The sequence below is a fragment of the Pygocentrus nattereri genome, chromosome 26 (assembly GCF_015220715.1).
Source record: "Pygocentrus nattereri isolate fPygNat1 chromosome 26, fPygNat1.pri, whole genome shotgun sequence".
Classification (NCBI taxonomy): Eukaryota; Metazoa; Chordata; class Actinopteri; order Characiformes; family Serrasalmidae; genus Pygocentrus; species Pygocentrus nattereri.
In genome coordinates, this window is record NC_051236.1 from 27126098 (window position 1) to 27152692 (window position 26595).

Below are 26595 nucleotides of genomic sequence, written 5' to 3' on the forward strand. Positions count from 1 at the left end.
TGTTACAAGCTTCAAGTGAAATGTCTGCATTTAATCTAGAAAAGACAAAAAATGTTCAAGGGAATCACTGTAAGCTTAGTGCTAACACTCTACAAGGATTCCATCGGGGTGCTAAAAGAAATCAGTTTTATTGTAGAGGTTTTTTCTTCACTTTTACATTTCGCTTTGACATTTACGGCCCGTACTGAAAGAGTAGATCTAATAGTCACGGGTCGCCACTGCTGTTACAAGATAGATATACAAGAGGGCAGAATATGTAGAACAGAACAACAAATATAACAAATATGTACCTGTTTAAAGCTGATGTTGGTGATGTCTCTGAGTGTACTCCTCACTATATCTATCCATTCCTTCTCTCCCAGTGGGTCCTCCTGCGTTCCAATAACATAGATGTCATGAGGGATATGATTGGCCGTGTCGTCGCGGGTCTTCCCTTGACCCTTGGACTGAAACCATGATGAAATGTTGTGGGGTGGGTTCGCGTTTCCTGTGGGTAGGTATACAGTTATGTTTAGAAGTAATGCATTGAGTCAGCAGAGGTGCAGAGGTTTGCAGCTAGTTTAATGCTAACGACAAAAAAAAAAAAAAAAAATACTGAATGAAAGTCACAAAATCAAAGCATATCGGTTTCTGTACTTTATGAAGAAGCTGATGGAGCAACCGTTTGATGTTTCTCTGTGAACATTAACATTCTGAGTTGAGTGATGATGAAGGCCTTACCCATGTTCCATGTGCCAACAAAGACGCTGATCATATCTGGCTCAGGTTTGCCTGAGTGTTTGTTTTTCATCTGCTGAAGTAATTGACAGAAGCCTTCTCTCTTCTGGAAACCCAAAAACACCACATGCACATATGTACACACAAACAGATACACAAGCATAAGCTGATTAAAGTTTTCTTGCATTCATTTTGATATGACATAGAATTTGCCCCCCCTAGGCCAAATGTAATAGTGTTACATGACTCAAACCAAAATGACATCTAGAGAAGACACTGAAATTTTCACACATTCTTAGTGGTTTAAAGTGACGCCAGATGCATTGGAACCTCACCTTTGTGTCATTAAAGACAAACTCTTTGCGCTGAGTCTTCTCCTTCTCCGTCTCCACCACTATCACTAGTTTGGTTTGCATTTTCTGGGACTTCACCAACTGCAAGACTGCAAGCAATTTCTCCATTAGTCATTGCTTCTGGTTAAGTTAACTCATAGTAATGCTCAGAACCACACTAAAAATACCTCAGTGTTCAATAACGTATACAACAAATTAAAGACACTGGAAAAGCCACGTTTTTTGTGCATATGGGAATCCTACACTTTTTTAAAAAAATATGGAACTTCAAGGGTTCTTTCATAAAGAAAATGGTTCTATATAGAACCATGAACACTCAAAGAACCCTTTGCATCATGAAGGATCAAACTTGATATTGTAACAATTAAAGAACCAATTGGAAGCAAAGTAGAACCATTTTCAAAAAGGTTCCATACAGAACTGTCTACAGCTCATTCTCCATCAACTCCCCCAGAACTCTTTCATGAGGCAGAGAACTCTTTAATCAGGCAAAGGGTTCTTTGGGTGTTCATGGGTCTATATAGAACCAATATCTTTACTAGAGAACTCTTGAAGCACAATCTTTAAGAGTATATGACATGGGATCCCAAGAAAACAATCTTCCAATGACACACAATGTCAACAGAAATAAATACTATATTTAGCTTCCCTGAGGTTACAAAAGGTAAAAACTAGGATTGCACCAATATGGGAATTATAGGCTGATATTCATGTTCAGTATATTTTATGGTTCATAGTTTTCTACCGACACCGATACTGATGCCCATACTGATATGACCCTGATATCAGTGTGCATCCCTAATGAAATGCTTTCACATGTTTTATTCTCTTTCTAAAAGACGTACTTTTATTGTGCACAAAGTATTTGTCCTCAGGACCATCTTTGGACTTCTTGAAGTAAACTTTCCCACCTTCCACATCAACCTTAAGGAGCATTTTGTTTGAAATGCCAAGGGAGTCTAATTTCACCTGACGGCACAGACAACATAAAGAAACACATGGAAACATTAGAGAGATTCTGTATAAAAAAGGTGCCAAAACTACCCAGATGCAGTGTTATAGTATCTTAAACATAGCTAACCATCACTCCCCTTTATTTGCATGTGGCTTTGTAAAGCAAACTACTAGAGGTGGAATACATTCATGTTTTTGTTGAGGTAACACAATGAGAGCAGTCAGTGAATAGTGCTTTCTCTCAGCACACGTACACATGTACAACACAATAATAGTCATGCCCTTAGGTCATAACATACTACATTATGTACTTCAATTTTTTTCAATAAATATTTAAGTGTCTCTTACTTCAAAGGTTACAGGTGGTATAAGTGACTTCCTGTGGCCTCCATCATAACCAACAGATTCAAATACTGCATTCTTAGTCTGTGAACAGAGAAAGTTAATGTTTTAAATGGTTGTAAACAAGTCCCTCCAAACAATGTTAACAACTAAAACTCAGGAATCCTGTTAGAAAAATGCTAAATAAATGATTAATAACATAACATGGTAATAACTGATATTATTTAACACCACCACCAGCAACAAAAATTACAATAATAATTTATGTCATATAAGTCAAACTGAAGTCATACCTTGTCCTCTATTGAACATATAAGCTTGGTGATTTGCTCCAGCCTAAAAGCCACTGACTGGCTGGAATCAACAGACAGCTAAAGCAAAGCAAAAAAGAAATATAATCTACATATTTTTCATTTTTATACAATCTTATATTACAAAAAAAACTACAGTACTATGTGAAGCTCAGAGGCCACCCTTCATTTGTTTAATTTCCGGTTATTAATATCTCTTTAGGGAATAAAGCAGAAAACATATATTCAAACAAAATATAAAAAAATACAAAAAAGTCCAAATACATGCAGTTATCGCAATTGGTAATACTAAACCGGTCCTAGGTGTGAATATGCATGTAAATGTGTATGTCTGTGTGTCTGTCCTGAGATGGACTGGCGACCCATCCAGAGTGTTTCCTGCCTTCTGTCCACTGAGCGCTGGGATAGGCTCTATCAGCCCCCATGACCCAGGAGGACAAGCGAGTTAGATGATAAATAAATATATTTAAACAGAAAGTTACACAGAAGGCTCAACAACTACATGAAATATCAAATTATCCAGTGTTTGCCTATACAGCTTCCATAATTTTTGGGATACTTGCTTTCAGTTTTTCAAAGAAATTACAGGGGATCAGTTTTCACATCTCCAAAGTTTAGTCTTAGAAGTTGGTTGCATCTTCCGGTTCTCATGTGCCAGGCAATCCCAAACACATTCAGTGAAGTTGAGGTCTGGACTCTGGCATGGGCAGTCCATTGCTCCCAGAATATCAGCAGTTTCTTTGCATGATTTGCAAATGTTTTCTTTTTTTGTCCTTTGCAGCTTCCTTTCAGACTCCTATTGTTGTTTTCTCACAGCGGAAGGATGGACAGAAACACCCGTGGATATTTTGTTAGAGCTGAAGCAAGAGTAAAGCTTGATTTTCCCCCCTCTCTCTCTCTTTCTCTCTCTCTCTCAAAGACAAAAGATTTAAGTACTGTTAATCTGGTGGGTATAGTCCACGTGGTCTACTAGGTCTTGCACAGTTGTTAGGCGTCCATAGCCGTCTATATATTTCAATCACTAGTACACTTGTAAACTCCTGTTTTTTTCAAGTGGATTATCTTGTATCTCCTAAAATGCCTAACTTGTACTTAGGGGCTGTTTTGACTGAAAATTTTAAAAAAGGTGACCTCTGACTGTTGCACAGTACTGTACTTTTATGTCTTTATTTCCAAATGAACTCATAAAAAAGAAGCTGAATGTGTTCACTTACTTGTCCCCTGAGTCTCCCACCTCCAGGGGACTGCGGCTGGTCTACAAGTTTTTGTACTGTCTCCAGAACCGGAAGTGTACGAGAAATCTCACTAGAAAAAATAAGATGTGAAATTATGTGATTTGATGTGTTGGTTTTAAATCTTAAATGTGCTGACTGGTTTGCAATGTCAAAAATCTCAAGTTTACCTGTTGAGGCTCTTGCAGATGGTCATGACGAGTTTTTTCAGGTTGGGGAGGGTGGGGTTTCCATTCTGAACCTGATCAGCATCCAGACTCACAGCTGAGCAAAAGTAATCCTGGATTGCCTTTTGATGCTCTTCAGAGAGGCTACAAGATGTAAAAAAGCTCAGTCAATTGGCAGAGAATGTGCACAATTACACTAATTACGGAAAGTCAATAATGGAAAATGTTGGGATGTGTTTTTTTTTGTACTTTTTAAGGGGCCCATTTCATGGAAAACTGAATTTTCCTCACTGTTTTATATATAACAGTGAGGAAAATTCAGTTTTCCATGAAATGGGCCCTTTAAAAATATATGGGCCCTTTAAAAAAATGTAAAAATTATATATATATATATATATATATATATAGATATATATGCACACATACAATTGAACATACAAGAAAAATTTAGTATTTGGGCCTTTTAAGTTACTTTGATAAAGCAATTGCTTCTCCTTGACATAAGAACAAGCTCGGTTATGGTAGAAGTCATAAAGTACTGTGACATGTCGACGAGCTGCAGTCGCTGATGGTAACTGTCCAAGAAGGACGGACGGCTCGGTTCTATCGCTCTGCCAGAGTCAGCATGGGACTCTCGACTTTCATTGGCCGGGACGTTTCTGGGTGGAAGAGGTGGTACGCTGACGGCCTCTATGTGAACAGAAATGAATGGCACTGTTATCATAATCAGAGCATGAAACCATGTGGCTGTGAAGCAGATACAGTGTAGTAAATTTCAACATACATGCATATAACCAGAACACTGGCCTTCAAAATGGCACTACGACCTTCCATCTTTAGCTCTCATCAAGTTCAACTATGAATCATATCATATTGTTTCATTTCCTTGCATCTCTTCCTCATGTCTTAGGTTCCCCCCTCTGAGGATGTGAGGAAAAGGTGCAAGGAGAAGATGCGAAGACAGACACACTGGCATTTTCTTTAAAATCTCAGATAGTTTCATTACACATGATGCACACAAGATTACACATGATCCTTGCCTTTAAATTCAGTGAAAATATATTCTTTATACCGGTGATCTTTAAGCCTCCCCATGCCCAGGTGCAACCTCCACCTGTGCAACCCCACCTGAACTACTAGCTCGTGGCTGCCAGCTACTCATGGTGTTAAATCTGTGAGGCAATCAGTGACAAATGATTATATGTTTTGTTGCTAAAAATACTTTGAGAATAATAAAAACTTTAAAGAAATATAAAAAGCTTAAAAACTAAGAAGAAAAATCCGCTTACAGGGGTCCCAAAAAGAATTTGGACACTTGAACCATTTACACATTGATAGATTTTAATGAAATATTGGGTTCATAAATAAAATTTCACAAAATTAAATTTGTTTAAAGAAACACAACAATGATCATTTAACACAACATCAAACTGATATCAGATTCTTGGAGTAGAGAAAGCCTGGAGAACACCCAACCCAGACTACACTAAGAGTACTGTAACACAGAAACATCAGAACCTAGGGCTAAAAAGTGTCAAACGTAGGGATTCACAATGACATTTTTATCGTATGTGTATTGGCAGATATATGCTGTAAAAACTGTTCTGACCTGTATTGGAATGAAAACCGCTCAAAGACAACACCTGTAATGTTACAATATTAACTTCATTGTGCATTCAAAACCGTACATTTCAGGGTCCGTTTAAGACTTGGAACTATATGGAAAAAATGTGCCCTGCCACTGACTGAGATAGCTGGGGCTTCTCTTTGAGCAGCCTGGGCTTTGAAAATTCTTTTGCAGTAACATCTGATTAACTGCAATAACTACACAGGGTGAAAATGTACCATAGACCTACGCCCCAAGCTACAATACTTCTATACTTCTGCATAGGATGCACCTGTGAAACTTCAGTCTTCAGTCTCCTCTCTCGATTCCTCAGTTCCTCAATTCAAAGAACTGATACGCTCTTAAAGATCTTAGACTTTTGATCAATTTCCAGGAGTGGGGAATCGAGAAGGCATCATTTCGCATAACAGGATGAACTCTGTGTTGCCTCTGTTCAGTATGCTTAAGAAACCATCATGTGTCCTACCTGGTTCCTCCTCTGGCTCCTCCTCCTTCTGTACGGGATACTGCAGGTGTGTGACTAATCCCATGTTCTCTTTATAGTATGCTTCCACCAGGTCTGAGAGCACAGAGAAGAACCGGATGGGGACGCCTTCCGATGCCTATAAACGCAAGAGAGACATTTTTGGTGACTTTACAGCACAAGCACATGCTACAAACCTATGGAAACAACCGAATGTAAAGCTGTCCCGGCTCACTCAACGTTATGGACCCTCAACATTTGCCTAATTCTATAACACTCACTAAAGTCAGGTCAAACTTGCCTTTGTTTCTATAAACTCAGGCATTCTGACCCATTTCATTACCTGAAAATCATGCAAAAGCATTCAACAAGAGCTGCTCCCTCAGTCTTTAACCCAGTGGTTTTCATGAACTTTGGATTATAATCACTAAGTCACCTGATCAAACTTAGCTCACTTAATAACTATAAGCACATATTTTGAGCAGTGTAAATGCTAGAGGTGTTCTGAACTGAATACCAGGCGAAGTGGTTCAGACTATGAGAGTATGAAGTGAGCAAAACTCACACAGGAAATGAAACAAATAGCACAAATAGCCTGAATCTTATCTGTAACCTCAGTTATACGCTGTGGCCTTCATGGCCTGAAGTTAGATACTAAGGCTTTAAAAGAAAGGTCTGAAAGGATATGTAGCGGTCAGGGAAAGAGACTAAAATAGACTAAACTTTGGAGGTGTGAAATAATACCCCTGCAGATTTCCTGGAAAAATTAAAGCATGTCTCCTGAAAAGAACGGAAGCTGTAAAAAGGGCAAAACGTGGACGCACTAAATACTGAAAAATTAGACAAAACATTTAGACAAGGCATTTGGTGTAAGCACAGTGGGTAAAACCACTGCCCTCCATTGATTTCCACCTGGGCGAGCATCCAATACTATACCATTAAAATTGTGTGGGCAAGACCCCTAACGCTACCTCTGCCTTTCTATAACATGATTACATTCTAAGTGACTCTGGATGTAAAAATGCAATGTAATGGTATATTATGTATAAACGCTTTAACTGTAACTATCTTGTACAACATCACGATTGTCAGTGTTTGGTTTATGATTAGATTTTTTTAAGGTTAAGTTTAGAGTTCGGTTTTGATTTAAAGATATTTAATAGAATCTATTAATTCAACTTAATGTTCATTTAATACATACCTAGAATATTAGTTAAAAACAAGGTAAATATGCAAAAAGTATCAGTAGTGGACTCTCAAACAAAGCATTAGCCAACCAACATAGCAAAGCTTTTACAACCAAAAAAGTTGGGACACTGTAAAATGTGCATAAAAAAAAAAGAATGTAATGATAAAATGATAAAAATTAAAACTCTATATTTGATTAAAAATAGTACAAAGGCAACATAGCAAATGTTGAAACTGTTTGTTTTTGAGAAATTTATGCCCATTTTAAATTTGATTCCAACAATGCATTTCTAAAATGTTAGGACAGGGGCATTTTTACCAACACTCTGCCTCAGCCTTTTCTTTTAACAAACCTCTACAACCATTTGTAAACTGAGGAGACGAACTGCTGTAGTTTTAAAAGTAACATATTTTTAATTATCGCTTCTTATAGGATTTCAGATCAAGGTGACCGGTCTGGACTGCAGGCAGGCCAGTTTAGCACCCAGACTCATTTACTACAGAGAAATGCTGCTGTAATACATGCAGAATGTGGTTTGGCATTGCCTCGCTGAAATATGCAAGGCCTTCCCTGAAAGCATAAGCTGTTCCAAAACCTGTATTTATATCATTTAGCATTCATGGTGCCTTCACACATGTGCAACTTACCTACGCCATGTGCATTAATGCACCCCCACACCATCATAGACGCTGGCTTTTGAACTGTGCGCTGATAACAAGCCAGATGGGCCCTCTCTCTTTTAGCTTGGAGGACATGGCGTCTGCAAATTTCAAAACGAATTTAAAACTTTGATTTGTCGGACTACAGGACAATGTAGTGAGCTCTGAGCTCTGGCCCAGAGAAGGTGGAGGTGTTTCTGGACCCAGTTTATATATGGGTTCTTCACTGCATGGTAGAGTTTTAACTTGCATTTGTGGATGCAGAAAATAACTTAATAATAGTAATCACAGACGGTGTTTCAGAAGTGTTCCTCAACCCATGCAGGATTTCCACTACAAAAATTGTGTCTGTTTTTAAGGCAGTGCTGTCTGAAGGCCCAGAGATCAGGGCTATGAAATGCTGGTTTTCCACCTTGTCCCTTGGACACAGACATTTTTCAGGACACTCTGAATCTACTACTGATATTATGTACAGTAGACGCTGAATGATGCTTTACACTGAGTAACATTATTCTTGAATTGTTGTGCCGCACAGTCTTTCACAGAGTGGTGAACCCCTCTCCATCGTTAGTTCTGAAAGACTCAGCCTCTCTGCGATGCTCTTTTAACACCAAATCATGTTACGGACATGTTGCTAATTATGCAATTAGTTGTAAAATGTAAGTTTAAACATTTAAGATTAAACATTTAAACATTTCAATTGATGTCTTTGTACTATTTTCATTAAAATCATTTAAGGTAATTGCACATCATCATTTAATTTTGTGGGGTTTTTTTTTTTTTTTGGTTTCCTAAAAAGGTGGAAGTCATGCTTTGATCTAGGGCGTAGCGTTTAACTTAGGGTGGCGTCCATCTTAGTGGGCCCAATAGCAACATGGCTGCCCGGAGTAGCTAGAGCGGATCTGTGTTCTCGAATGCCTCCCACATATTTCACCGTATCACACAGGGTGAGCACAAACTACTCTTTTTATCCACCCTAATGAGATATGAAAACTTGTATTTCAGAAACTTTCCATCAAGGGCCTAGCACAAGAGGAACCCTGTGGCTTGCCTTACGCCCACGCTGAAGAATAATTTAAAACTAAGGCTGTGGTGCACGGCAGGGCTGAAAGAGGAAGAAGCGTAATGCACACAGATATTAAAGGGCTTTCTACAGTCTTACAGATGACAGAGCACCAACTAAATGATGCCTACAATGATGCATGCTCTTCCAAGTCAAGCTAAGAAAAGCAGTACCTCTTCAAATCCCAATCGCATTCACTTGATTTCTGTTTTTATTGGTGTATTAGCATATGCTTAGCAGCTGGCCGGTCACGGACAGTGCAGTGAAAGTTTGAATGAAAGCAGCAAGTGGTGATGCAGCTGCAATAACACACTGTAAGCCCAGTGCTTTCAAACCCTCGCTGCAGAGGGTAAAATAGGTGCACCCTATCTGACAAGACACCCACACGCCAGTCGCAGAGTCCACAGCTGCTGAACTGACAACTGCCATAAGGTCACATGTTCAAGAAAAAAAACAGTGTTCGCAAAACCGTTAATGGTTTGTAGGACAGTGGATGTCCGGCGCCACTTGTTGTCAAAATGGGCAATATTTTAATATGCGATGTGAGAGCCGATGGCTGGTACTGAAAAAACAGTCTAAATTAATAATCCTATTTTTTCTGATTTTTTTTCCCCCCCCAAATTTTCACCAGTGATGCATTTTTAAGATGAAGGTGCCAACACTGCAGAGGGGTCTCTGCAGTGTTTCCACTGAAAAACCTTTGGTTCTCTAAAGCCTTTCAATGGGTGGTTCTTCAAAAAAAAATAGTTCTTTGTAAATGAAATGTGTGAAGAATCATTTTAAAATGAGAAGAATCTCAGTACAGTGTTGAGGTTTCAGGAATAAGCCTTACATGGGTGTAGAACATTTACCTCTACCAAAGTAAGGGCGATCCTTCCCTTTACATTTTACCTTGTGAAGGTTCTTTAAACGTTTAAGAGGTCATTCACACTCACGAATGTCTTTTTCGAACCCGGCTCTTTAGGGAACCAAAAGTAATTTTTCTATGACATTGCTCAAAAAAATCTTCTCACACCATTTTCTCTTTCTAAAAGAACTGTACAGATATATCTTATCTACCACCAAATATACTTTGACTACTGCTGGAATAATAGTGAAGCATTCAAAAATCATGTGTTTTTCCTACATGCCTTTTCCACCTTTTTGCCATGAAATGTGTTTCTATATGCTCCTGTAGAGGTTTAAAGGAAAAATAAATACACAAAAAAAAGTAGAAAATTTGCCAATCAAGCAAAAAAGCTGTTGGTGTTCTCAGAACAATAACCTGGCAACCCACAGCCCAGCTCTCAACATCATTCAGTGAATTGCTGGGATTGTGATGAGCAGAAAACGCAGTCAATTTCTAAGACCGAATGTTGGAGGTGTGGAAAAATATCCCTGCAGATTAAAATAAAAACTGACAGCAGGCCTCCTGAAAAAAATGGAAGCTTCAATAAAGCCAAAAACTTCAATAAACTGCAAATTAAAAACTGAAAAAGCTTAAGTTATATTTAGTTTAAAATATAGTATAAATATGCATATCATTGCTGTCGGAAGAAAACCTTGTATCTCCATTTTTGGCATTTTCCATTTTTTTGACATAATTTGAAAGTATCCGTTACTCTTTACATTGTTTGTAAATTTAATGATGAGTGGCCTAAAAGAAATTACCCAAAATGACACGGAAAAAATTCTGGTTCCATTGACTTGCATTGAAAGTGAAGTATGTTTTTTCCTTCTCCTGTAAAGTAACTTTTTTGGAGATGCAAGGTTTTCTTCTGACAGCAGCGATATGTATAAACGAATAGCAGAAATGTACTGGAGTAAATAAATGAATATAGTTTTCTGTTTTCTGCTTCTTTCTGACTTTGAAAAATGAATAACTTGCATTTAATGGCCTTTCTTTTACTGGAAATTAAACAAATAAGGGGTGGTCTCTAACATTCGCACAGCGCTATATATTTCCGTAATGCCCTATATTGGCAGATTAAACCATTTCCTTTGTTGATTTTACTACTATGCATGTCACTGATGGTGGGCGAGCAAGAATACTGATGCAGTTATCTTCAAACAACCAAAAGAAGCAAAACTGAATTCCAGCTACGAAGTCCTATGAGCTTCAATACTTCACATATTTCCGATCCCTGTAGTCTGAAGTGCACTGCAATGCTATTTTCAGTTAGCTGGCATTTATTCTAGAAGTGAGTTCTTGTAAATGGCATAAAACAAACTACGAAAGAGTGTCCCTGGTTTTCAAGAAGTGATGTAAAATGCCAGGATACTGACTCACAGCACAATCTAAAGTGCTAAGATGTGTTCCTGGCTCGAAATTGTCATCATTCATCACAACTATGAAAGTGAGTGAGAAATTCCATCAGAGCAGGTAGGCCTAAGGTGACAACTGCAACTAACGATTCAATGAGATGTTCAGCCTTTCAGTCTTATCCCTAGCAGCTTCCAGTGCGCCGTAAAGTTCATACTGTAACAGTGACCTTCGTCTGCATGTCGGTTGTCCTCTTACCTGCACGGAGAGCTTCTTTTCTTCATTGGGTAGTATTCTGTAGGTGTATACACAGTTCTGATACCTGCATATGAACCAAACATTTACCCTCAGTTAAGGCATGTAAAAGCAATGAAATTCATGTTTAGTAGATATATGCGACCTGTAATACGGTCACATTACAGATCGGTTACGCGTTGAATTTACATTCAGGTTTCAGACTGAAAGACACCATTGTAAGTTTTTGACAGGAAGCACTGACACTATTGTACATGTGCAACACTTTGTGCAGCTTAGCCACTGGCCACTATATATAGTTGATTGACATTTGACAATCGTGAAGTTTCACACTGTTGTTTTCTCTGCTAAGAGAAGGAAAAGCTGCAGTTCAGGTCCCTTTCCTTTTCTCTCTATTTTCTATTAGTAGGCAGCATTTGCATGAACATATTTAGCACAGCACATTTCATATTTACTGTAAATGCAAAAGACATTCAGTCAATGTGAGCATCTTTTGCATAAATCTACTGAGGTAGTTGACAGAAAGCCTCGAGTAGCCACTATAAGCATGGAGTATTTCAATGCAGCACACTAGTAAGTAAATGCTTTCAAAGCAGGTTTTGTTTTAGTGAGTTGCAAAAAGCTTTTCCAACAGTGCCACCAAAAGATTATTCCCGCATGCCCATCTTGTCTTGTGGGGTCTTGATTCAGCTGAGTGTACATCCCTTCTTGGGAACCACAGTTATGCTTTCCTCGTAAAAAGGGAGGAAAAAGCTGTCGGGCTGCGTTAGGTTCCTGATTCTAATCCAGCTGGTGAGGAAGAGCCACAGAATGCAGCTCTAGTTAACTCTTAGCACTGCTATGGACCACTTTACATAACTGTCAAGGCATGCAAAAAGCTTAGGCTTCACCATCCCTGGCTTTACTCTCTATTCCAACAGCGCAACAATGAAAGTGACTATAACCAAAGGCCCTAAACTGGCCAGCACTACCATACTGATCCAGCTGGTAGTTCTGGCTGTAATTGGAGCAACTGCAGTACTCACAGCACACAGAGGGCATAAGCTCCTTGTATGGACTCGCTGTCTCTGAGGAGGAAGCTTCCATCCTTGGCTTCTTTGGACAGCAGGTCCTCAGCCATAGAACGCGTGATATTGCCATGGTACCATGGCTGGTGGGATGACATCCTGTCCCCCGATCACTTCCTATATAACTCGCTCTGCAGACCACCACCTGATAACTGGTCTTTTGGCTTCAGGGGCCGATCAGCAGGACGGCAGGCCGTGCTCAGTGTCCCTTCAAGGCCCGTTTCATGGCGCTGTTTGCGTCAGACTACTGCTCCTTCTCTCTCTCTCACTCACTCACTGTGGCTCTCTCGCTCGCTCTCTCTCTCTCTCTCTTCCTGTTAAAGAGGCGAAAGCTGTAAAAAGGAAGCTGCCACAAACGCGAGGGTGAACTTCCTCATTCTGCATACACAAGTCAGTGAGAGAGAGAGATAGAGATAGAGAGAGAGAGAGAGAGAGGCCAGTGAGCTGCTGGCTGCTTCACACAGCCACACTGCAACAGAAGTGAAAAAAAAAAAATGTAAGCAGTGTACAGGTAATAATCTACATACGGCCAGAGTGTGGAGTCAGAGGCTTCTATGTTACTGATTAACCATGTTAACCAAAATTGAATTTCAGTAAGACACATTACATACGCGCTGCACAAAGGTCCTGCTACTTGCACGGTTTATAGCATATTTAAGCAAATGCTGCAGGACATTTCATATTTACCGTAAATTTGAAAGATACTCATCCAACATGACAAAGGCCGTTGTGAAACTTGAGCAACTACGGCATCTGTGTACAGTGTTTCAGTATAGCATGCTGATAAACACTAGGAATTAAATGCTATTTGTACAGAGAACTTCTAGAATTTTGATTTAGCACAGGTTGCAATATATTTCATATGTGCTGTACAGCCAATACAATACTGTGCAAACACCCACCCTTTATTTAGTTCAATTCTACTCAAAACAACCACTAAGTAGAAGTTATTAATTCTTCAGCAGGTACATCTGAGGAGACAAGATTGTACACTTGTACAAGGAAGAGATCAAAAACTTTTCAAAAGATACAGAAAAAATAATACTCCTACCAACCGTGCAAGTTCAGCTAGACCACTAAATCTGTCACCATCAGATAACAGTCCTTAAAGCTTTCATCTCTGATCTGCCACAGCTACCCAGAACTTTCATAAAGCAGCATAAAACAGTCTGCAAACAGGTAGATGAAGCCATTAATATGGAGCAATGCTCCGGCCTCCAGAGGGAAGTGGCTTGCACACTCAAAAACGCGCAACATCCCATCGTCTGCAGTGTGTCAGGGTTTGGCTGGCACACACACACACACACACACACACACACACACACACACAGAGTTCACACTAACTTAAAGGGACGTGGTTAGACACACCCCTTCATAAAAGGACAAATGCAGTCAGAGAGAGAAGAAGCGATGCGTTTTCAAGCGCTCCTTTTAAATAAGTAAAAAATTCAGTGCATCAAAAATCCAGTATTTCATGTTTAAAACTTGAAAGCTTCTCTTTTTCGGGGTGCCTGACTGAGAAAGTGTTTTGCAATCTTGAGAAATCAGCAGGGCATGTGTGCACTTGAATTTTATAATGGTGCGTTCCCATTACCTCCCCCCGCCCCCTCTGAGCAGAGGATGACCTGATATATTTCAGGCAACGCAGAGGAAATATTGCACAAGACTTAAGGGGGCATGAGAGAGAAAGAGAGAGTAAAGTGCAAGAAAGAGAGAAAGGGTGTCAGAGAAAGAAAGACAGAGAAAATGGGAAAAATCTAAAGAGCATGCACAATAGAGACAGTGAGAGAGAAAAGGAGAGTTAGGGGAGAGAAATTAATTAATAATTAATCTTAATTAAGAAAAGAGAGACAGAGATGGTGTAGAAAGCAAAAGAGAATGAAAAAGAGAGACAGTGTAAAAAGCAAGTGAGAATGAAAGAGAGAGATAGTGTAAAAAGCAAGTGAGAATGATAAAGAGAGACAGTGTAAAAAGCGAGTGAGAAAGAAAGAGAAAGAGAGCCACGCAGAGTGAAGAGAGAGCACCTAACTGCTGACACAACCCACAATTGGAGTCACATGATATGAAAAGAAACCCCGAACACACGGACTGCAGGGGGTTTCCGCCCTGCTTCTTTCTATTTCTCTCTCTCACACATAAAACCGAGCTGACGGTGCTTGTGCTGCGTGCTCAATAAGAACGCAGCAGTGATGTCCGCAGTGAAGAGGGTGAGAGAGGCCGTGTGAAGGACCCGTGTAATACACCACGCTCTTGATAAATGACACTGTCTCACATTCAGTGTCCATTATAACAGTTACAGTCCTGCCTCTGCAAAACAGTCACATGAGCTGTCAAAACGAAGATGGAGACAGCTTGAGCTGCACTGAAGGCTTAAGTGTTCTGCTCATTGTCTCTATGAGAATCAAACTTCATTGCTCTCTGGGAGTTCACGTGATGCAACACACTAACAATATGAACTCTTTTAGCTCCATTCAAACACCCTGGCTCTGCCCTCTTGTGTGACCAGCTTACACATTTTCATGACTATAATGACTCACAGTTGCACTGTGTTTAAACCCTTTATATAGCCAGAAGCCTCCCATGACTCCAGGCTACCACCGTTTACTCTTGGCCTAAATGCCAGTTTGCATTGTTTTCTATGTAAGTATTGCATAGTAAGACTTAAGATGTAATAACTGTCTTTTTGTCCATGTCGCCCTTCGTCATATTCTCTTGCGCTTATGATGTTTTTACTTTTTTGATGTTTTTACCTTTTCGTTCTGGCTAGTTTTGATTGTTTCATTTGTAACTCTCCACTGAGAAAGGTGCAATATAACAAACATATCCACCTGGAAATTTAAGGGCTTGCCTGACACATTATCCCACACTGTTCGTCACCCTCCAAGTTCAGTAGTACTGAAAACACTGCGTAAAAATATGAAAGTTTAATTTACACCACGATTACAAATACACTTGCAAAACAGTGCATCTAGCATGTTTTGTCCAAGCAATACTGAAATACAGCAACATGAGAGGCCACAGCATCACATGCAAAGATACAGAAGAATAAATAGTTTCTTATTCAAAGCTATTCAGGCAAAACAAGCACATTTAGATGACTAAATATCCAAAGAAAAGGATGTAAATAGTGATACATAACTGAGCGTAAGGCATATTTAGCATTGCATAGCAGCGTAAGTAGTACATAGCGTAATAACCCTACTGTGGTATTCTAGCTTACAGAGACAATTAAAACCGGAGATACATGAACTAAAGTAATATGAACATGAAGACAATATGATCTACATGTGGACTGATAGTTACTTTTTCAAAAGAAACAATTACAGCACAACAATATTCATTACTGCATATTTAAGTGCAATAAAATTTGTTAGTAGCATTTTGTTATGATATATAGTTACTTGTCCCTTCCATTTACATAAAAAATGTCAAAGCAGGTCAAAAGCCAAACACAATACAAGTGATGCTTAATAAAGAAAAAGGTTAACATACAATATGCCTACAAGCCTGGCTTTATGTAGATACTAACTCATTGTTTTGGAGTAAACAACACAGTTAAAGAACCTCTATAGCAGTAATCAGATGGACTATATTCGGCATTATTTAGAAATCAAAGTCAAATAAATGCATTTATCAGAAGGAAGACAGAACTGATTTTCCCTTGGTGTCAAACATTTTATACAAGTTGTCAGCATTTTTGGCCAGTGAAGTCATTTGAAAATGTTTCTTGACGTTTTTCTCTTAAGATTAACCCTTTTTTCCAAAATGCTTAAAGGGACACTCCAGCCAAGGTGAAAAACATGTGAGCACTGCTCTCAGTGGAGGCCTATTTGCCTCCAGGAGCCTCTAGAGCGAGTCTTTCCTGCTAAAAGTAAAACCTTCTTCTGATGATGCATCTTGCAGGTGGACCTTTTGAAAAACTTTGAAAGGACTTTGAGGAAGATTTTTACTTTTTTTCACACTGTTTGGATGCAAAAGGACTCCAGGGAGCCAACACTGCTGTTAGTAATGCATTCTGGGTATTGTAGTGCAAGAACACTGATGGCCAAAACTACAAAAAGGACACAAAATAATAAATAAATGTCAAACCAGTGAGGCTGAGGGATGCAATGCACCACAACAGCGCTCTGCACAACCAATTGTGAGCTGGAATGTCCCTTTAAACGATCCTTGGTCAAAGGATGGCCCGAACAGCACTTTACAGGCTTCAAATAGTGGTTGGTGTTCATTCATTTGATTTACATAATTAGATTTTAATGAAAATATTCCAGTTTTTCAATTCATAACAATAGTTACACACATCCCTCCTCAAGATGGATGTACTAAAGATACTCAGGTGTGCTTCTCATACAGGTTAAGTAGATGAGTCTGACTGGATTTTGCTCACTCGAACAAGTAAACATAAATCTTGTTCAAGACCGACTATTCGGCGAGCTGCCTTAATGTTTTACAGCAAATCTGTACTCACAGTACTCAAACGCCGTCTTGGTAGGTGAGCTGTGAAGCTGACTGGAGCTCAACCCCTCAGGCGGATAAACACTAGAAAATGGACCAGAGTGACCACGGAAAACATGAAGATATGTGGACAATTAAGATGCCGTATCCAGAAACCGCTCCGAGTTGATTAGCTAGATTTTATTCCACGAAAAAAAAAAAAAAAACAATAAAAGTTGCTACCAAAACTAATGAAACTCTAGGTTAGCTAACTAACGCTACATGAGTTAGCTTAGCTAGCTAGCTTGTTATTCAGCAACCTGTTATTTGAATTTACCGGTCCACCTTAAATAGCGCTACTTCAAGCAAGAACACACAAGGCCAAGATTAGCTTACCCCAATAAATGCATCTTTAATCAAGAAATACCTGAAATTTACACTTGGAAGCGTTTAATGAGCATCTAACGAGCAGAGCATCAGACCGGTTGCCGCCCACTAGCGCTGCTGATCGGTTTCACTGGCCGGGATAGCGCCGCGTCCCAAACCGCACACATCTGTACTTCACCTCCTATACACCAAGTGCACTTCTAATGGTACATGCGTTACTTTTTCGCATACTATGTAGTGTGCTGTTATGCGATTTGGGACGCGAAAATGATAGGGCGAGGAAATCACAGCCGTTTAGACGTTAGCTTGCATTTGTTAGCACGATAGCAACAAATCAAACAAAACATAGCACTTAATTATAAACCACTCAAATGAATTTAGTTACTGTGCTTTAAAATGAGTTTTAAACGGAATGTTCCAGAAAAACAAAGTGTGTTACTGTCTTCGCTGGATCGGTTATGGATTTGTTGTTTCATAACACACCGCTCCTCAACTGCCAGCTGCGGAACTACCAGAAGGGCAGCGCAACTGCATGAGGCCAGCCGACTACGATGAGTGAGTAACGGCCGGTTAGCCGCCCTGCTGACTCTGTGACTCGGACCGAGTCTGCGCCTGCATGGCGCCAACGGTCAGAACTACAGACATATGGACGTTTCTCTGGGTGTAAATTTAGCTATTTAAATACTTTTCTTACTTCTCTTGAGTGACATCGCTGGACGGCTGTGTCTGTGTCCGTCCTGCATCTGAGCAGGGCTGCCCACTTTAATGCTCCCTCTAACGGAGTCAGCCTCTAGTTACGTTATCAGCACACACGGCTAGCTCAAACCACTGGCGTTGAGATTTAATAACAGCACGTTTACAGAGAGACTTATGAATTCTCTGTTAATCCTGCCGAGGCGCTGCCTTTAATGACTAATGGCTGGTCACGTGGCACTGACCAATTTAACTTGCCTCAGAAAGTCCTGTGACCTTGTGAGCGAGAGAGCGGGATAAAGGAGGGCATGTAAGAGAGGGATGGCAACAAGGATTAGTGACAATATGATTATAACGCCGTTTACATTTTATAGCCTATTACGTCCGTTGTTAAGTATTGACATTTTTATGTTTTTGGGTTTTTTTTTTTTGATAAAATGTTTCATTTAAAACTGATAAATAAGTATTTAACGGAAAAAATTCGGCATGAACCCGCAAGGATGTTCTACAATTCTGTTCCAGAAAAAAGCTAATGCGAGCAGAATGAACACCCTTGAGTTTTCGGATCATTTGGGCCAGCCCTGTAAGAAACTGTCTCAGTTGTAACGCACATGCACATTTTTGTTCAGTGGGTTTATCCTTTCGTTTTCCGAGGCCCAAGCTCACCCTGACTTAACCTTAAATTGACCAGCTGAGGTCTTTGGTGTTTGCATGACTTCCCTTTGTAATTTCCAGTATAGAATATATCAACACACCTGAATTAAGTGCTCAGATCCATAATATGAGGGCCTAAACAATATCAAACATGAGGCCTACATCTATAAGGTGGTTTGAAGTCACTGTAATGGTTGGCATTCCCCCTAAAACCCCTCTCCTCAGAACTCCGACTTAGCACTGAGGGAGCTCTCATGCGTCCCCTTAAGTTCTCCACTGGTAGCTGCTGATCCCCCTGATTTATCCCTGCAGAGAAGTCTTTGCACAGTGCCTCGGAACTTCTCGGCTCCAAATAGGTAGACTAGTGGATCCAGCGCTCCGTTCAGGCAGGTAAGCGAGGATGTGAGGCGGTTAGCCAGTGCTAGTCCTCGCTGTGTTTGGCAGGACAGGTCTGGATGTCCATAGCCTAAGATGAAGGTGGCACGGCTCACATGGTAGGGCAGGAAACAAACCACGTAGATGATCATGACCAGCCCAATGGTACGCAAAGCCCGGAGCTTCAGCGCAGGCTCCAGTCGGGATCCCTTCCTCAGACTGTTCACAATCAGCAAGTAGCAACAAAGTGTGGCTAAGAATGGAGGTGTGAAGGCAACAGCGAGGGAGACTAGGGCTCGACGAGAAGCTTTCTCCCTGTACAACTGCAAACACACCGTAGATCCATCCACTTCTGCTGTCTGCTGGGTCACCAGTAGAGGAGCCATAGACACGATCACTAGAGCCCAAAGAGCAAAGCTAGCTATATGGGCGAAGCGAGCTTGCCGGACTTTTAGCGAGCTGACAGCGTGCACCACAGCAAGGTATCGATCACCTGCTACACAGGCCAGGAAGTACAGGCTAGCATACATGTTAACGTAGAAGAGGAAGCCAGCCACACGGCAAGGGACCTCCCCAAATGGCCAGTGACCTCCCGTCAAGTGGTAGGTAGCTCGGAGAGGTAAGATGATAACGTAAGACAGGTCAGCCACAGCAAGATGCATCAAGAAGACATTGGCCGGAGAGGAGGTTCCTCTTTGGCGGGAGAAGATCCACAGAGCGAGGCTGTTGCCATTGAGCGCCAGGAGGAAGATTATGATGTAGTAGAGGCCAAACAGCATGTTCTCCACTGTGTTGTCCACAGGGACGCAGCCCTTCACAGACTGATTGGACAGCAGGGTGGGAAGCACTGTTGGAGGTGACTCCATCTTCATAACTAAGAGGAAAAAAAGTTTGAGAGAAATTATTGTTCACATTAAACAAAAAAATTAAAGCCATATATCTGGTATAAAGTTCCTAGTCCCAAATATTTAAGTGTGCAATTATAACTTCATAATAAAATAATAATAATAATAATAATAATAAAAGTCACAGTTTTCATTCTTTCATCTTTGTGTTTTGAAGCTTGAGGTGTGTCGGCACTATTGAAGTTTTAAAACATGCCTTTCACTCCTTTTTCCATACAGTTTATATGTGGAGATTAAGCTGCAAAAGCAGCTCATTTTAATTTCACCGTTTTTGTAACATCACAAGAACCAACACATTTTCATGTATCCTATCCACATTAAAGCAGTTTAGCCACGCCCATTTATCCTGAAGTTATAAGGAGTGTTTCAGCCAGGACTCCTATCTTAATGAAGCTCGATGCAGGGCAGCAAGTCCAGAGATCATTTACATAGACACAGACAAGTCTTGAAGGCACAGTATCGAAAACAAGCTGTTCAGTTCTACACTGAAAAAATGTTGCTTTGCTGTTGTTCATTTTGCTTACTTTTAGCAAAAATTATGTTGATGCATTTTATTTACACCTTGTTTCTATACTCAATGTCCATTTTATCTGCTCCACTTACCATATACGTGCACTCTGTAGTTGTAAAATAACAGACTGTAGTCCATCTGTTTCTTTGCATACTTTCTTAGCCCACTTTCACTCTGTCCACTCACTGTCCACTCTATTAGTCACACCTACCTCATTGGCCCAACTTGTAGAAGTAAGGTCAGAGGCAGGAGCTCATCTGTTGCTGCAGTTTGTGTTGGTCATCCTCTAGTCCTTCATCAGTGGTCACAGGACACTGTTGTCTGGATACTTTTGGTTTGGTTCTCAGTCCAGCAATGTCAGAGGGGTGTTTAAAAACACCTGCAGCACTGCTGTGTCTGATATTCGTACCAGCACAGCACACAATAACACACCACCACAATGTCTGTGTCACTGCAGTGCTGAGACTGACCCACCACCCAAATAAGACCTGCTCTATAGTGGTCCTGTGGGGGTCCTGACTATTAAAAAAATAGGGGCTAACAAAGTATGCAGAGAGACATACGGGGCAGTCGTGGGCTGGAGGTCAGGGAACCAGCACTGAAGGTTGCCGGTTCGATCCCCTCGGCTGACAGTCCATGACTGAAGTGCCCCTGAGCAAGGCACCTAACTCCAAATTGCTCCCCAGGCACCGTGGATAGGGCTGCCCACTGCTCCGGGCAAGTGTGCTCACTGCCCCCTAGTGTGTGTGTTCACTAGTGTGCATGTATGTGGGTGTTTCATTGCACAGATGGGTTAAAAGCAGAGGTCTAAATTTCACAGTGTGCAGACACAGATGGTTATTTTAAATAAATTAAATATGGACTACTGTCTGTAACTATAGAACTACAAAGTGCACCTATATGGCAAATGAAGCAGATAAAGTAGACAATGAGTGTAGAAACAAGAGGGTGGTTTTAATGTTATCACTGATTGCTGTATGTGGAACTAATGTACACATTTGATTTATGTAAATTCAAAGCAACATTTTTTTCCAGCTAAGAGGTAAAGAGAGCTTGGGAAATAAATACATAAAACATATAAAACATGTAAAATATAAAAAGGAAAAGATTATGACTGTTTTTGGCATGTATAACAAAGAAGAAATCAAATACAAGAAAAAAAAATGTTGGAAATGGGCATTTTAAGATGTCACACCACCCAACAAAGTTAAGGCAAGTCTAAAAAAGATTATACTTTGCCCTAAAAGTTCCCACAAGAACATATTTCTAAATACTCGTGGTTTCACAATACCAAGATTAGACAAATGAACACAAATGAAAAGACCCAAGAATTGGCTTACTGAGCAAATCACGCAAAGACTTGCATATTCAACAGTGCATAACTTCAAAGCCAACAAGCTCTAAATACTTCAGTGTGTCTGAAGTACCTGTAATGCTTTTTTAATTGCTTGCTTTTACACTATATTGCCAAAAGTATTCAGTCATCCATCCAATTCATTTAATTCATGTGTACAACTGACAGTCAACTGTCAGTGGGATTATAACAAAGTGAAAGCGATTGGGAAAGACAGCAACTTGGCCATGAAGTGGTCGGCCACGTAAAATGACAGAGTCGGGTCAGCGGATGCTGAGGGGCATGGTGCACAGAGGTCACCAACTTTCTGTAAAGTCAATCGCTACAGACCTCCAAACTTCATGTGGCCTTCAGATCAGCTCAAGAACAGCGTAGAGAGCTTCATGGAATGGGCTTCCATTGCCGAGCAGCTGCATTCAAGCCTTACATCACTAAACGCAATGTAAAGTGTCGAATGCAGTGGTGTAAAGCGCCACCACTGGACTCTAGAGCAGTGGAGACATGCTCTCTGGAGTGATGAATCACTTTTCTCCAGCTGGCAATCCGATGGGTCTGGGTGTAGCGGTTGCCTGGAGAACGGTACTTGTCAGACTGCATTGTGCCAAGTGTAAAGTTTGGTGGAGGGGGGATTATGGTGTGAGGTTGTTTTTCAGGCATTGGGCTTGGTCCCTAGGTTCCAGTGAAAGGAGCTCTTAATGCTTCAGCGGACCAAGAGATTTTGGACAATTTTGTGCTCCCAACTTTGTGGGAACAGTTTGGGGACGGCCCCTTCCTGATCCTGACTGCACATGACTACATGACTGCACACCAGTGCACAAAGCAGGTCCATAGAGACATAGATGAACAAGTTTGGTGTGGAAGAACTTGACTGGCCTGCACGGAGTCCTGACCTCAACCTGATAGATCACCTTTGGGATGAATTCAAGCGGAGACTGTGAGCCAGGCCTTCTCATCCAACATCAGTGTCTGGCCTTACAAAAGCCCTTCTGGAAGAATGGTCAAAAATTCCTGTAAACACACTCCTAAACCTTGTGGAAAGCCTTCCCAGAAAAGTTGAAGCTGTTATAGCTGCAAAGGGTGGGCCGACATAATTTTAAACCCTATGGATTAAGAATGGGATGTCACTCAAGTTCATGTGCATGTGAAGGCAGACGACCGAATCCTTTTGGAAATACAGTGTACCTCAAATACACTTCTGGTCCGTTGCCTTTTGCCGCTGCAGGTTGTGATGTAAGTGCAAACAGAGTTCACAGAAAGATTAAATGTTTTGGTTTTCTGTGTGCTTTGGGAGAGGTTGGGAGGGTCTGTTTGGGCGTTTGGCAGTGACACAGTCACACTGAGAAACAGGAGATGGGGGCGCAGGGGAATGTACAGATGCATGGCCCCCCCGGCAAGCGGGTGGTGGTTGGCGTGTGGCAGTGTATCTGACTGCCACACCTGTGTCATGGGACCCCGATGCCACACCCTGCTATTTTCTTACAGCTCCACATAGCTGTTTCCAGTCAACCTCTCTCTTGCTCAAACTGGAAGGATTTCATGGCATGCAAATGAAGTCCAAAGATAAACCATCATTAAACTCATCATAGAACCTGGCTTTAACTGTAAGCAGCTATTCACACAGTGAATTCCTGATTCCAGGGAATCATGAGATAAGTTAAGTTTGGTCCAGGGAACATGTTATGATGTTTTAATCGGTGTCTCATATCAAATTTATGTATTTAGATTGGACAAGGCATTAATTCCTTCCTCCAGTAACAGGTAACGATTTCACAAAAACACTAAATAAATTGTTGAAGTGTGAATTTATTTAGAGCAGTGGTGATGGGAACCAGATGTCTAAAGCATAAGAACAGCTCCATTAGCTTGCACTCAAGTTCCTGTAGTTATTGAATTGTAAGCGTTTGTGTGAAATAAACCTGGAACGTTAAGGGGTTAAAAGTCCACTCATGGTGCAGAGCTACAAGCAGGGTGTGCCGAGGCAAAATAGTCCCCAAAGAAAACTTCATATTTCAGATTTACCAATATTTTACCATTATCAACTTTGCATATGAAAGCTGGTTATTTTGCATAATAAGTAAAATGGCTATAATTGTGTTGTAGCCTAGTTCCTATCACTAGCACTGTAAAGACATCTGAGTTTCTCTACAATTAACCATTTGACATCAAACCATGATGACTTTGCATGACTTTGATCACATATCAACCATTTAATTATGCAGTAATTAAATTAATATACAGTATAACTGCCCTTTATGACCAAGAGACACAGGAAAGTGTTATCTTCCAGAACTCCAGGTAATGTTGACACATTGGTAGATCATTTCTCTGGCGGTATGCCAGAATGGATTCCTCCAACTTAAAGATTACACACTTATATAATGCTGATATAAATCACGTAGCAGAAACACAAGAGATAATCTTGCCAAGAAAAACTCAGACTTCACGTATTCCTACTTTTAGATAAATAGGGAGACCACATATCAATATTTTCAGAACATCCAACAAGATATGAAAAGGGTGTGTTTCAGGGAGTGTTTGAAATCCTTGGGGTCTATGCTGTAGCAAACTGCAGGATGTTGGAAGTAAGTGGGAGGCAAGTTCCAAATTTGCCAAGCCCCTCAGTAAGTGAGATTAAAGCAGGCTGTTACAAAACTCAGACCTCTGGGGGAAAGGCAGCGTTGGATTGTTCTTTGCTCCGAATGGAGCTTTAGCCCTATATGAATGGGAGCGGCTGGGCACGTGAGCAGAGGTCCAGATGCACCGAGATGGCTCTTGTCCATGGGCACATGGTGTGAAGGAGTTCTAAACAATCTGTGGGACTCGGTATTAACACACTTTCTCAGGAATAAACGAGCAGTAAGTGATGTCCAGCTTGCCTGGTTACTGTCTTGCTGAAAGAGGAAGCCTGCCGGCTTAACGTCTGTTCCCTTGAGAATTTCTGACAATAATGCCCTTTAGAACGTGATTGAGGGAAAGCGGAGGTAGTTTCTGGGCTGCTGCGGAGGGCCGGCAGCACGCACAAAGGCAAGACAGGGAATCCTGGGTTTGTGCAAGTTCACCAACACGTGTTGCCAGCTCTGCAGCCGAAGGAGTTGAAGTCCAGCGAAGCTCATTCATTTACAGTGCACAAAGTCTGAAAGTGGAAGGACTTTGACCTTTACTGATCCCCTTTACTCACTCTTAAAAGGAGCTCGGTGATTCTTCATAAGCTCGTGAAGTATATCTTCATAATCTTGTATTCAGTACCATAATTATGTAGGCAGTTTACCAGGCACTGGAACACTGGTGCAAATGCTGCTACAGAAACATGTAGAAATGTTTCTGATTATACAGCAGTTATTGTTTATTGTCAGTGCTGGAAGAAAACTTCAATTTGACGAAATGTTACGCTAAGTCACTTTGGACCATTTCTATTGGTCCATTTGACAGGAAATGTTCCCACAGTGCAATCAGCAGGAGGCATTTTCAAATTTTGTTAAAAATTTCAATAAACTAATAAATTAATAATAATATTATTATATATATATGGACGTACAAAGTTGTTCTAACAGCAATGATATGTGGAAGATAAACCTCCATGTCAGAACAGGCAGTCTTCTAAGAATCACCATATATACATACATATGCTTAGAAACCTATACAATGATAGATTTTAAGAAAAAGGACATTCAGAAGAGACAGTGGAAAACACATGAAGAAAACAGTAATGCAGACATTTTGTAAGGAAGCTAATGTCCTTAGGTTTGTTTTTAATTATGTTGCAGCATGTAATACTTTTTAATGCTGTTATGTACCTGTGAGCCAAAGAAGAAGTAAAATAAACTGCATATAATCACTCAGAAAAAGATCGTTTTCTGTTCATTGTCAGAAAAATAAGCATGTTTAAAAAATTTGATATTTAAAAAGCACACAACCTGAGATATTGGAGTCTCAAACACTTTTTACACATCTACTTCAGAACCTAAATATTGAAAAACATAAAATATATGTGTATATATAACCCTACAAAAGATAAAATCACAGTATGAAGTGAAACGTAAGTGACATCTGTTATTGTCACAGGTAGCTTACGTATTATCATTAAAATTAGTTTTAATGTAATCATTATCTAAGTATTAAGCGCTTAAGTGTGTCAGTTTTATTTTTTAGGCTATGACCTTTTTTTTGCTCAGTGTCATGTTCAAGGTGACTGTCCTCATTTCCTTCAGTATGTGTAACCAGAGCTATAATTGTAACTGTATCACCCAAATGCTCCGTCTCCAAGAAAGGCAAACAATAAAAAGTTCTGGTCTAAAAAGAGAAGTTACAACTGAAAGTTCTCTGAAACAGTTTCAGATCAACCCAGCTCTACAGCAGTTAGAGAGAGAGAGACTCACCAGTGTTGGTTCTCCTCGAGCGTGTTCAGCAGTGCAGGAGGAGAGCAGTGTAGAGGAGTGCAGAGGGAGTAGTTTGGCTGTAGACGTGGGTCTGTTGACAGCTGCTGTGAGAGCAGAAGGTTATCCAGCAGCGTATTTGTGGAGGAGTCAAGAACAGGCTGAAGGAAAGACCCTGATCCACTGAAGAACCACACCGTCCCTGTTCTAAGCTTTTTCCCCCCCCAAATATTTTACTGTGGCTCTTTCCGTGCCTGCAACAAATTTG

The 26595-nt window shown here is 40.5% G+C and overlaps 2 protein-coding genes across 3 annotated transcripts in view; both read right to left on the reverse strand.

The window, feature by feature from the left end:
* The window catches only part of inpp5d (inositol polyphosphate-5-phosphatase D), a 32244-nt gene extending 19251 nt beyond the window's left edge, over positions 1-12993 (reverse strand). Inside the window, exons 1-12 of one of the 2 annotated variants that reach the window (XM_017698023.2) lie at positions 12600-12993; positions 11578-11641; positions 6170-6305; positions 4616-4766; positions 4080-4220; positions 3892-3982; positions 2660-2737; positions 2373-2450; positions 1916-2039; positions 1053-1159; positions 721-823; positions 291-487 (exon numbers count right to left, since the gene is read on the reverse strand). In XM_017698023.2, the coding sequence (XP_017553512.1) occupies positions 291-487; positions 721-823; positions 1053-1159; positions 1916-2039; positions 2373-2450; positions 2660-2737; positions 3892-3982; positions 4080-4220; positions 4616-4766; positions 6170-6305; positions 11578-11641; positions 12600-12739 (1410 nt within the window). In that variant the 5' untranslated portion in view covers positions 12740-12993. The remainder of the gene's footprint in view (positions 1-290; positions 488-720; positions 824-1052; positions 1160-1915; positions 2040-2372; positions 2451-2659; positions 2738-3891; positions 3983-4079; positions 4221-4615; positions 4767-6169; positions 6306-11577; positions 11642-12599) is intronic. The other variant, XM_017698021.2, reaches the window with a different exon arrangement.
* A 2557-nt stretch (positions 12994-15550) lies between these two features.
* gpr17 (G protein-coupled receptor 17) lies at positions 15551-26553 on the reverse strand. The gene is made up of 2 exons (XM_017698020.2): positions 26331-26553; positions 15551-20058 (listed from the first exon to the last, which is right to left on the reverse strand). The coding sequence occupies exon 2, from the start codon at positions 20054-20056 to the stop codon at positions 19031-19033; it is 1026 nt and encodes a 341-aa protein (XP_017553509.1). The 5' UTR covers positions 20057-20058; positions 26331-26553; the 3' UTR covers positions 15551-19030.
* Between the last annotated feature and the right edge of the window lie 42 nt (positions 26554-26595).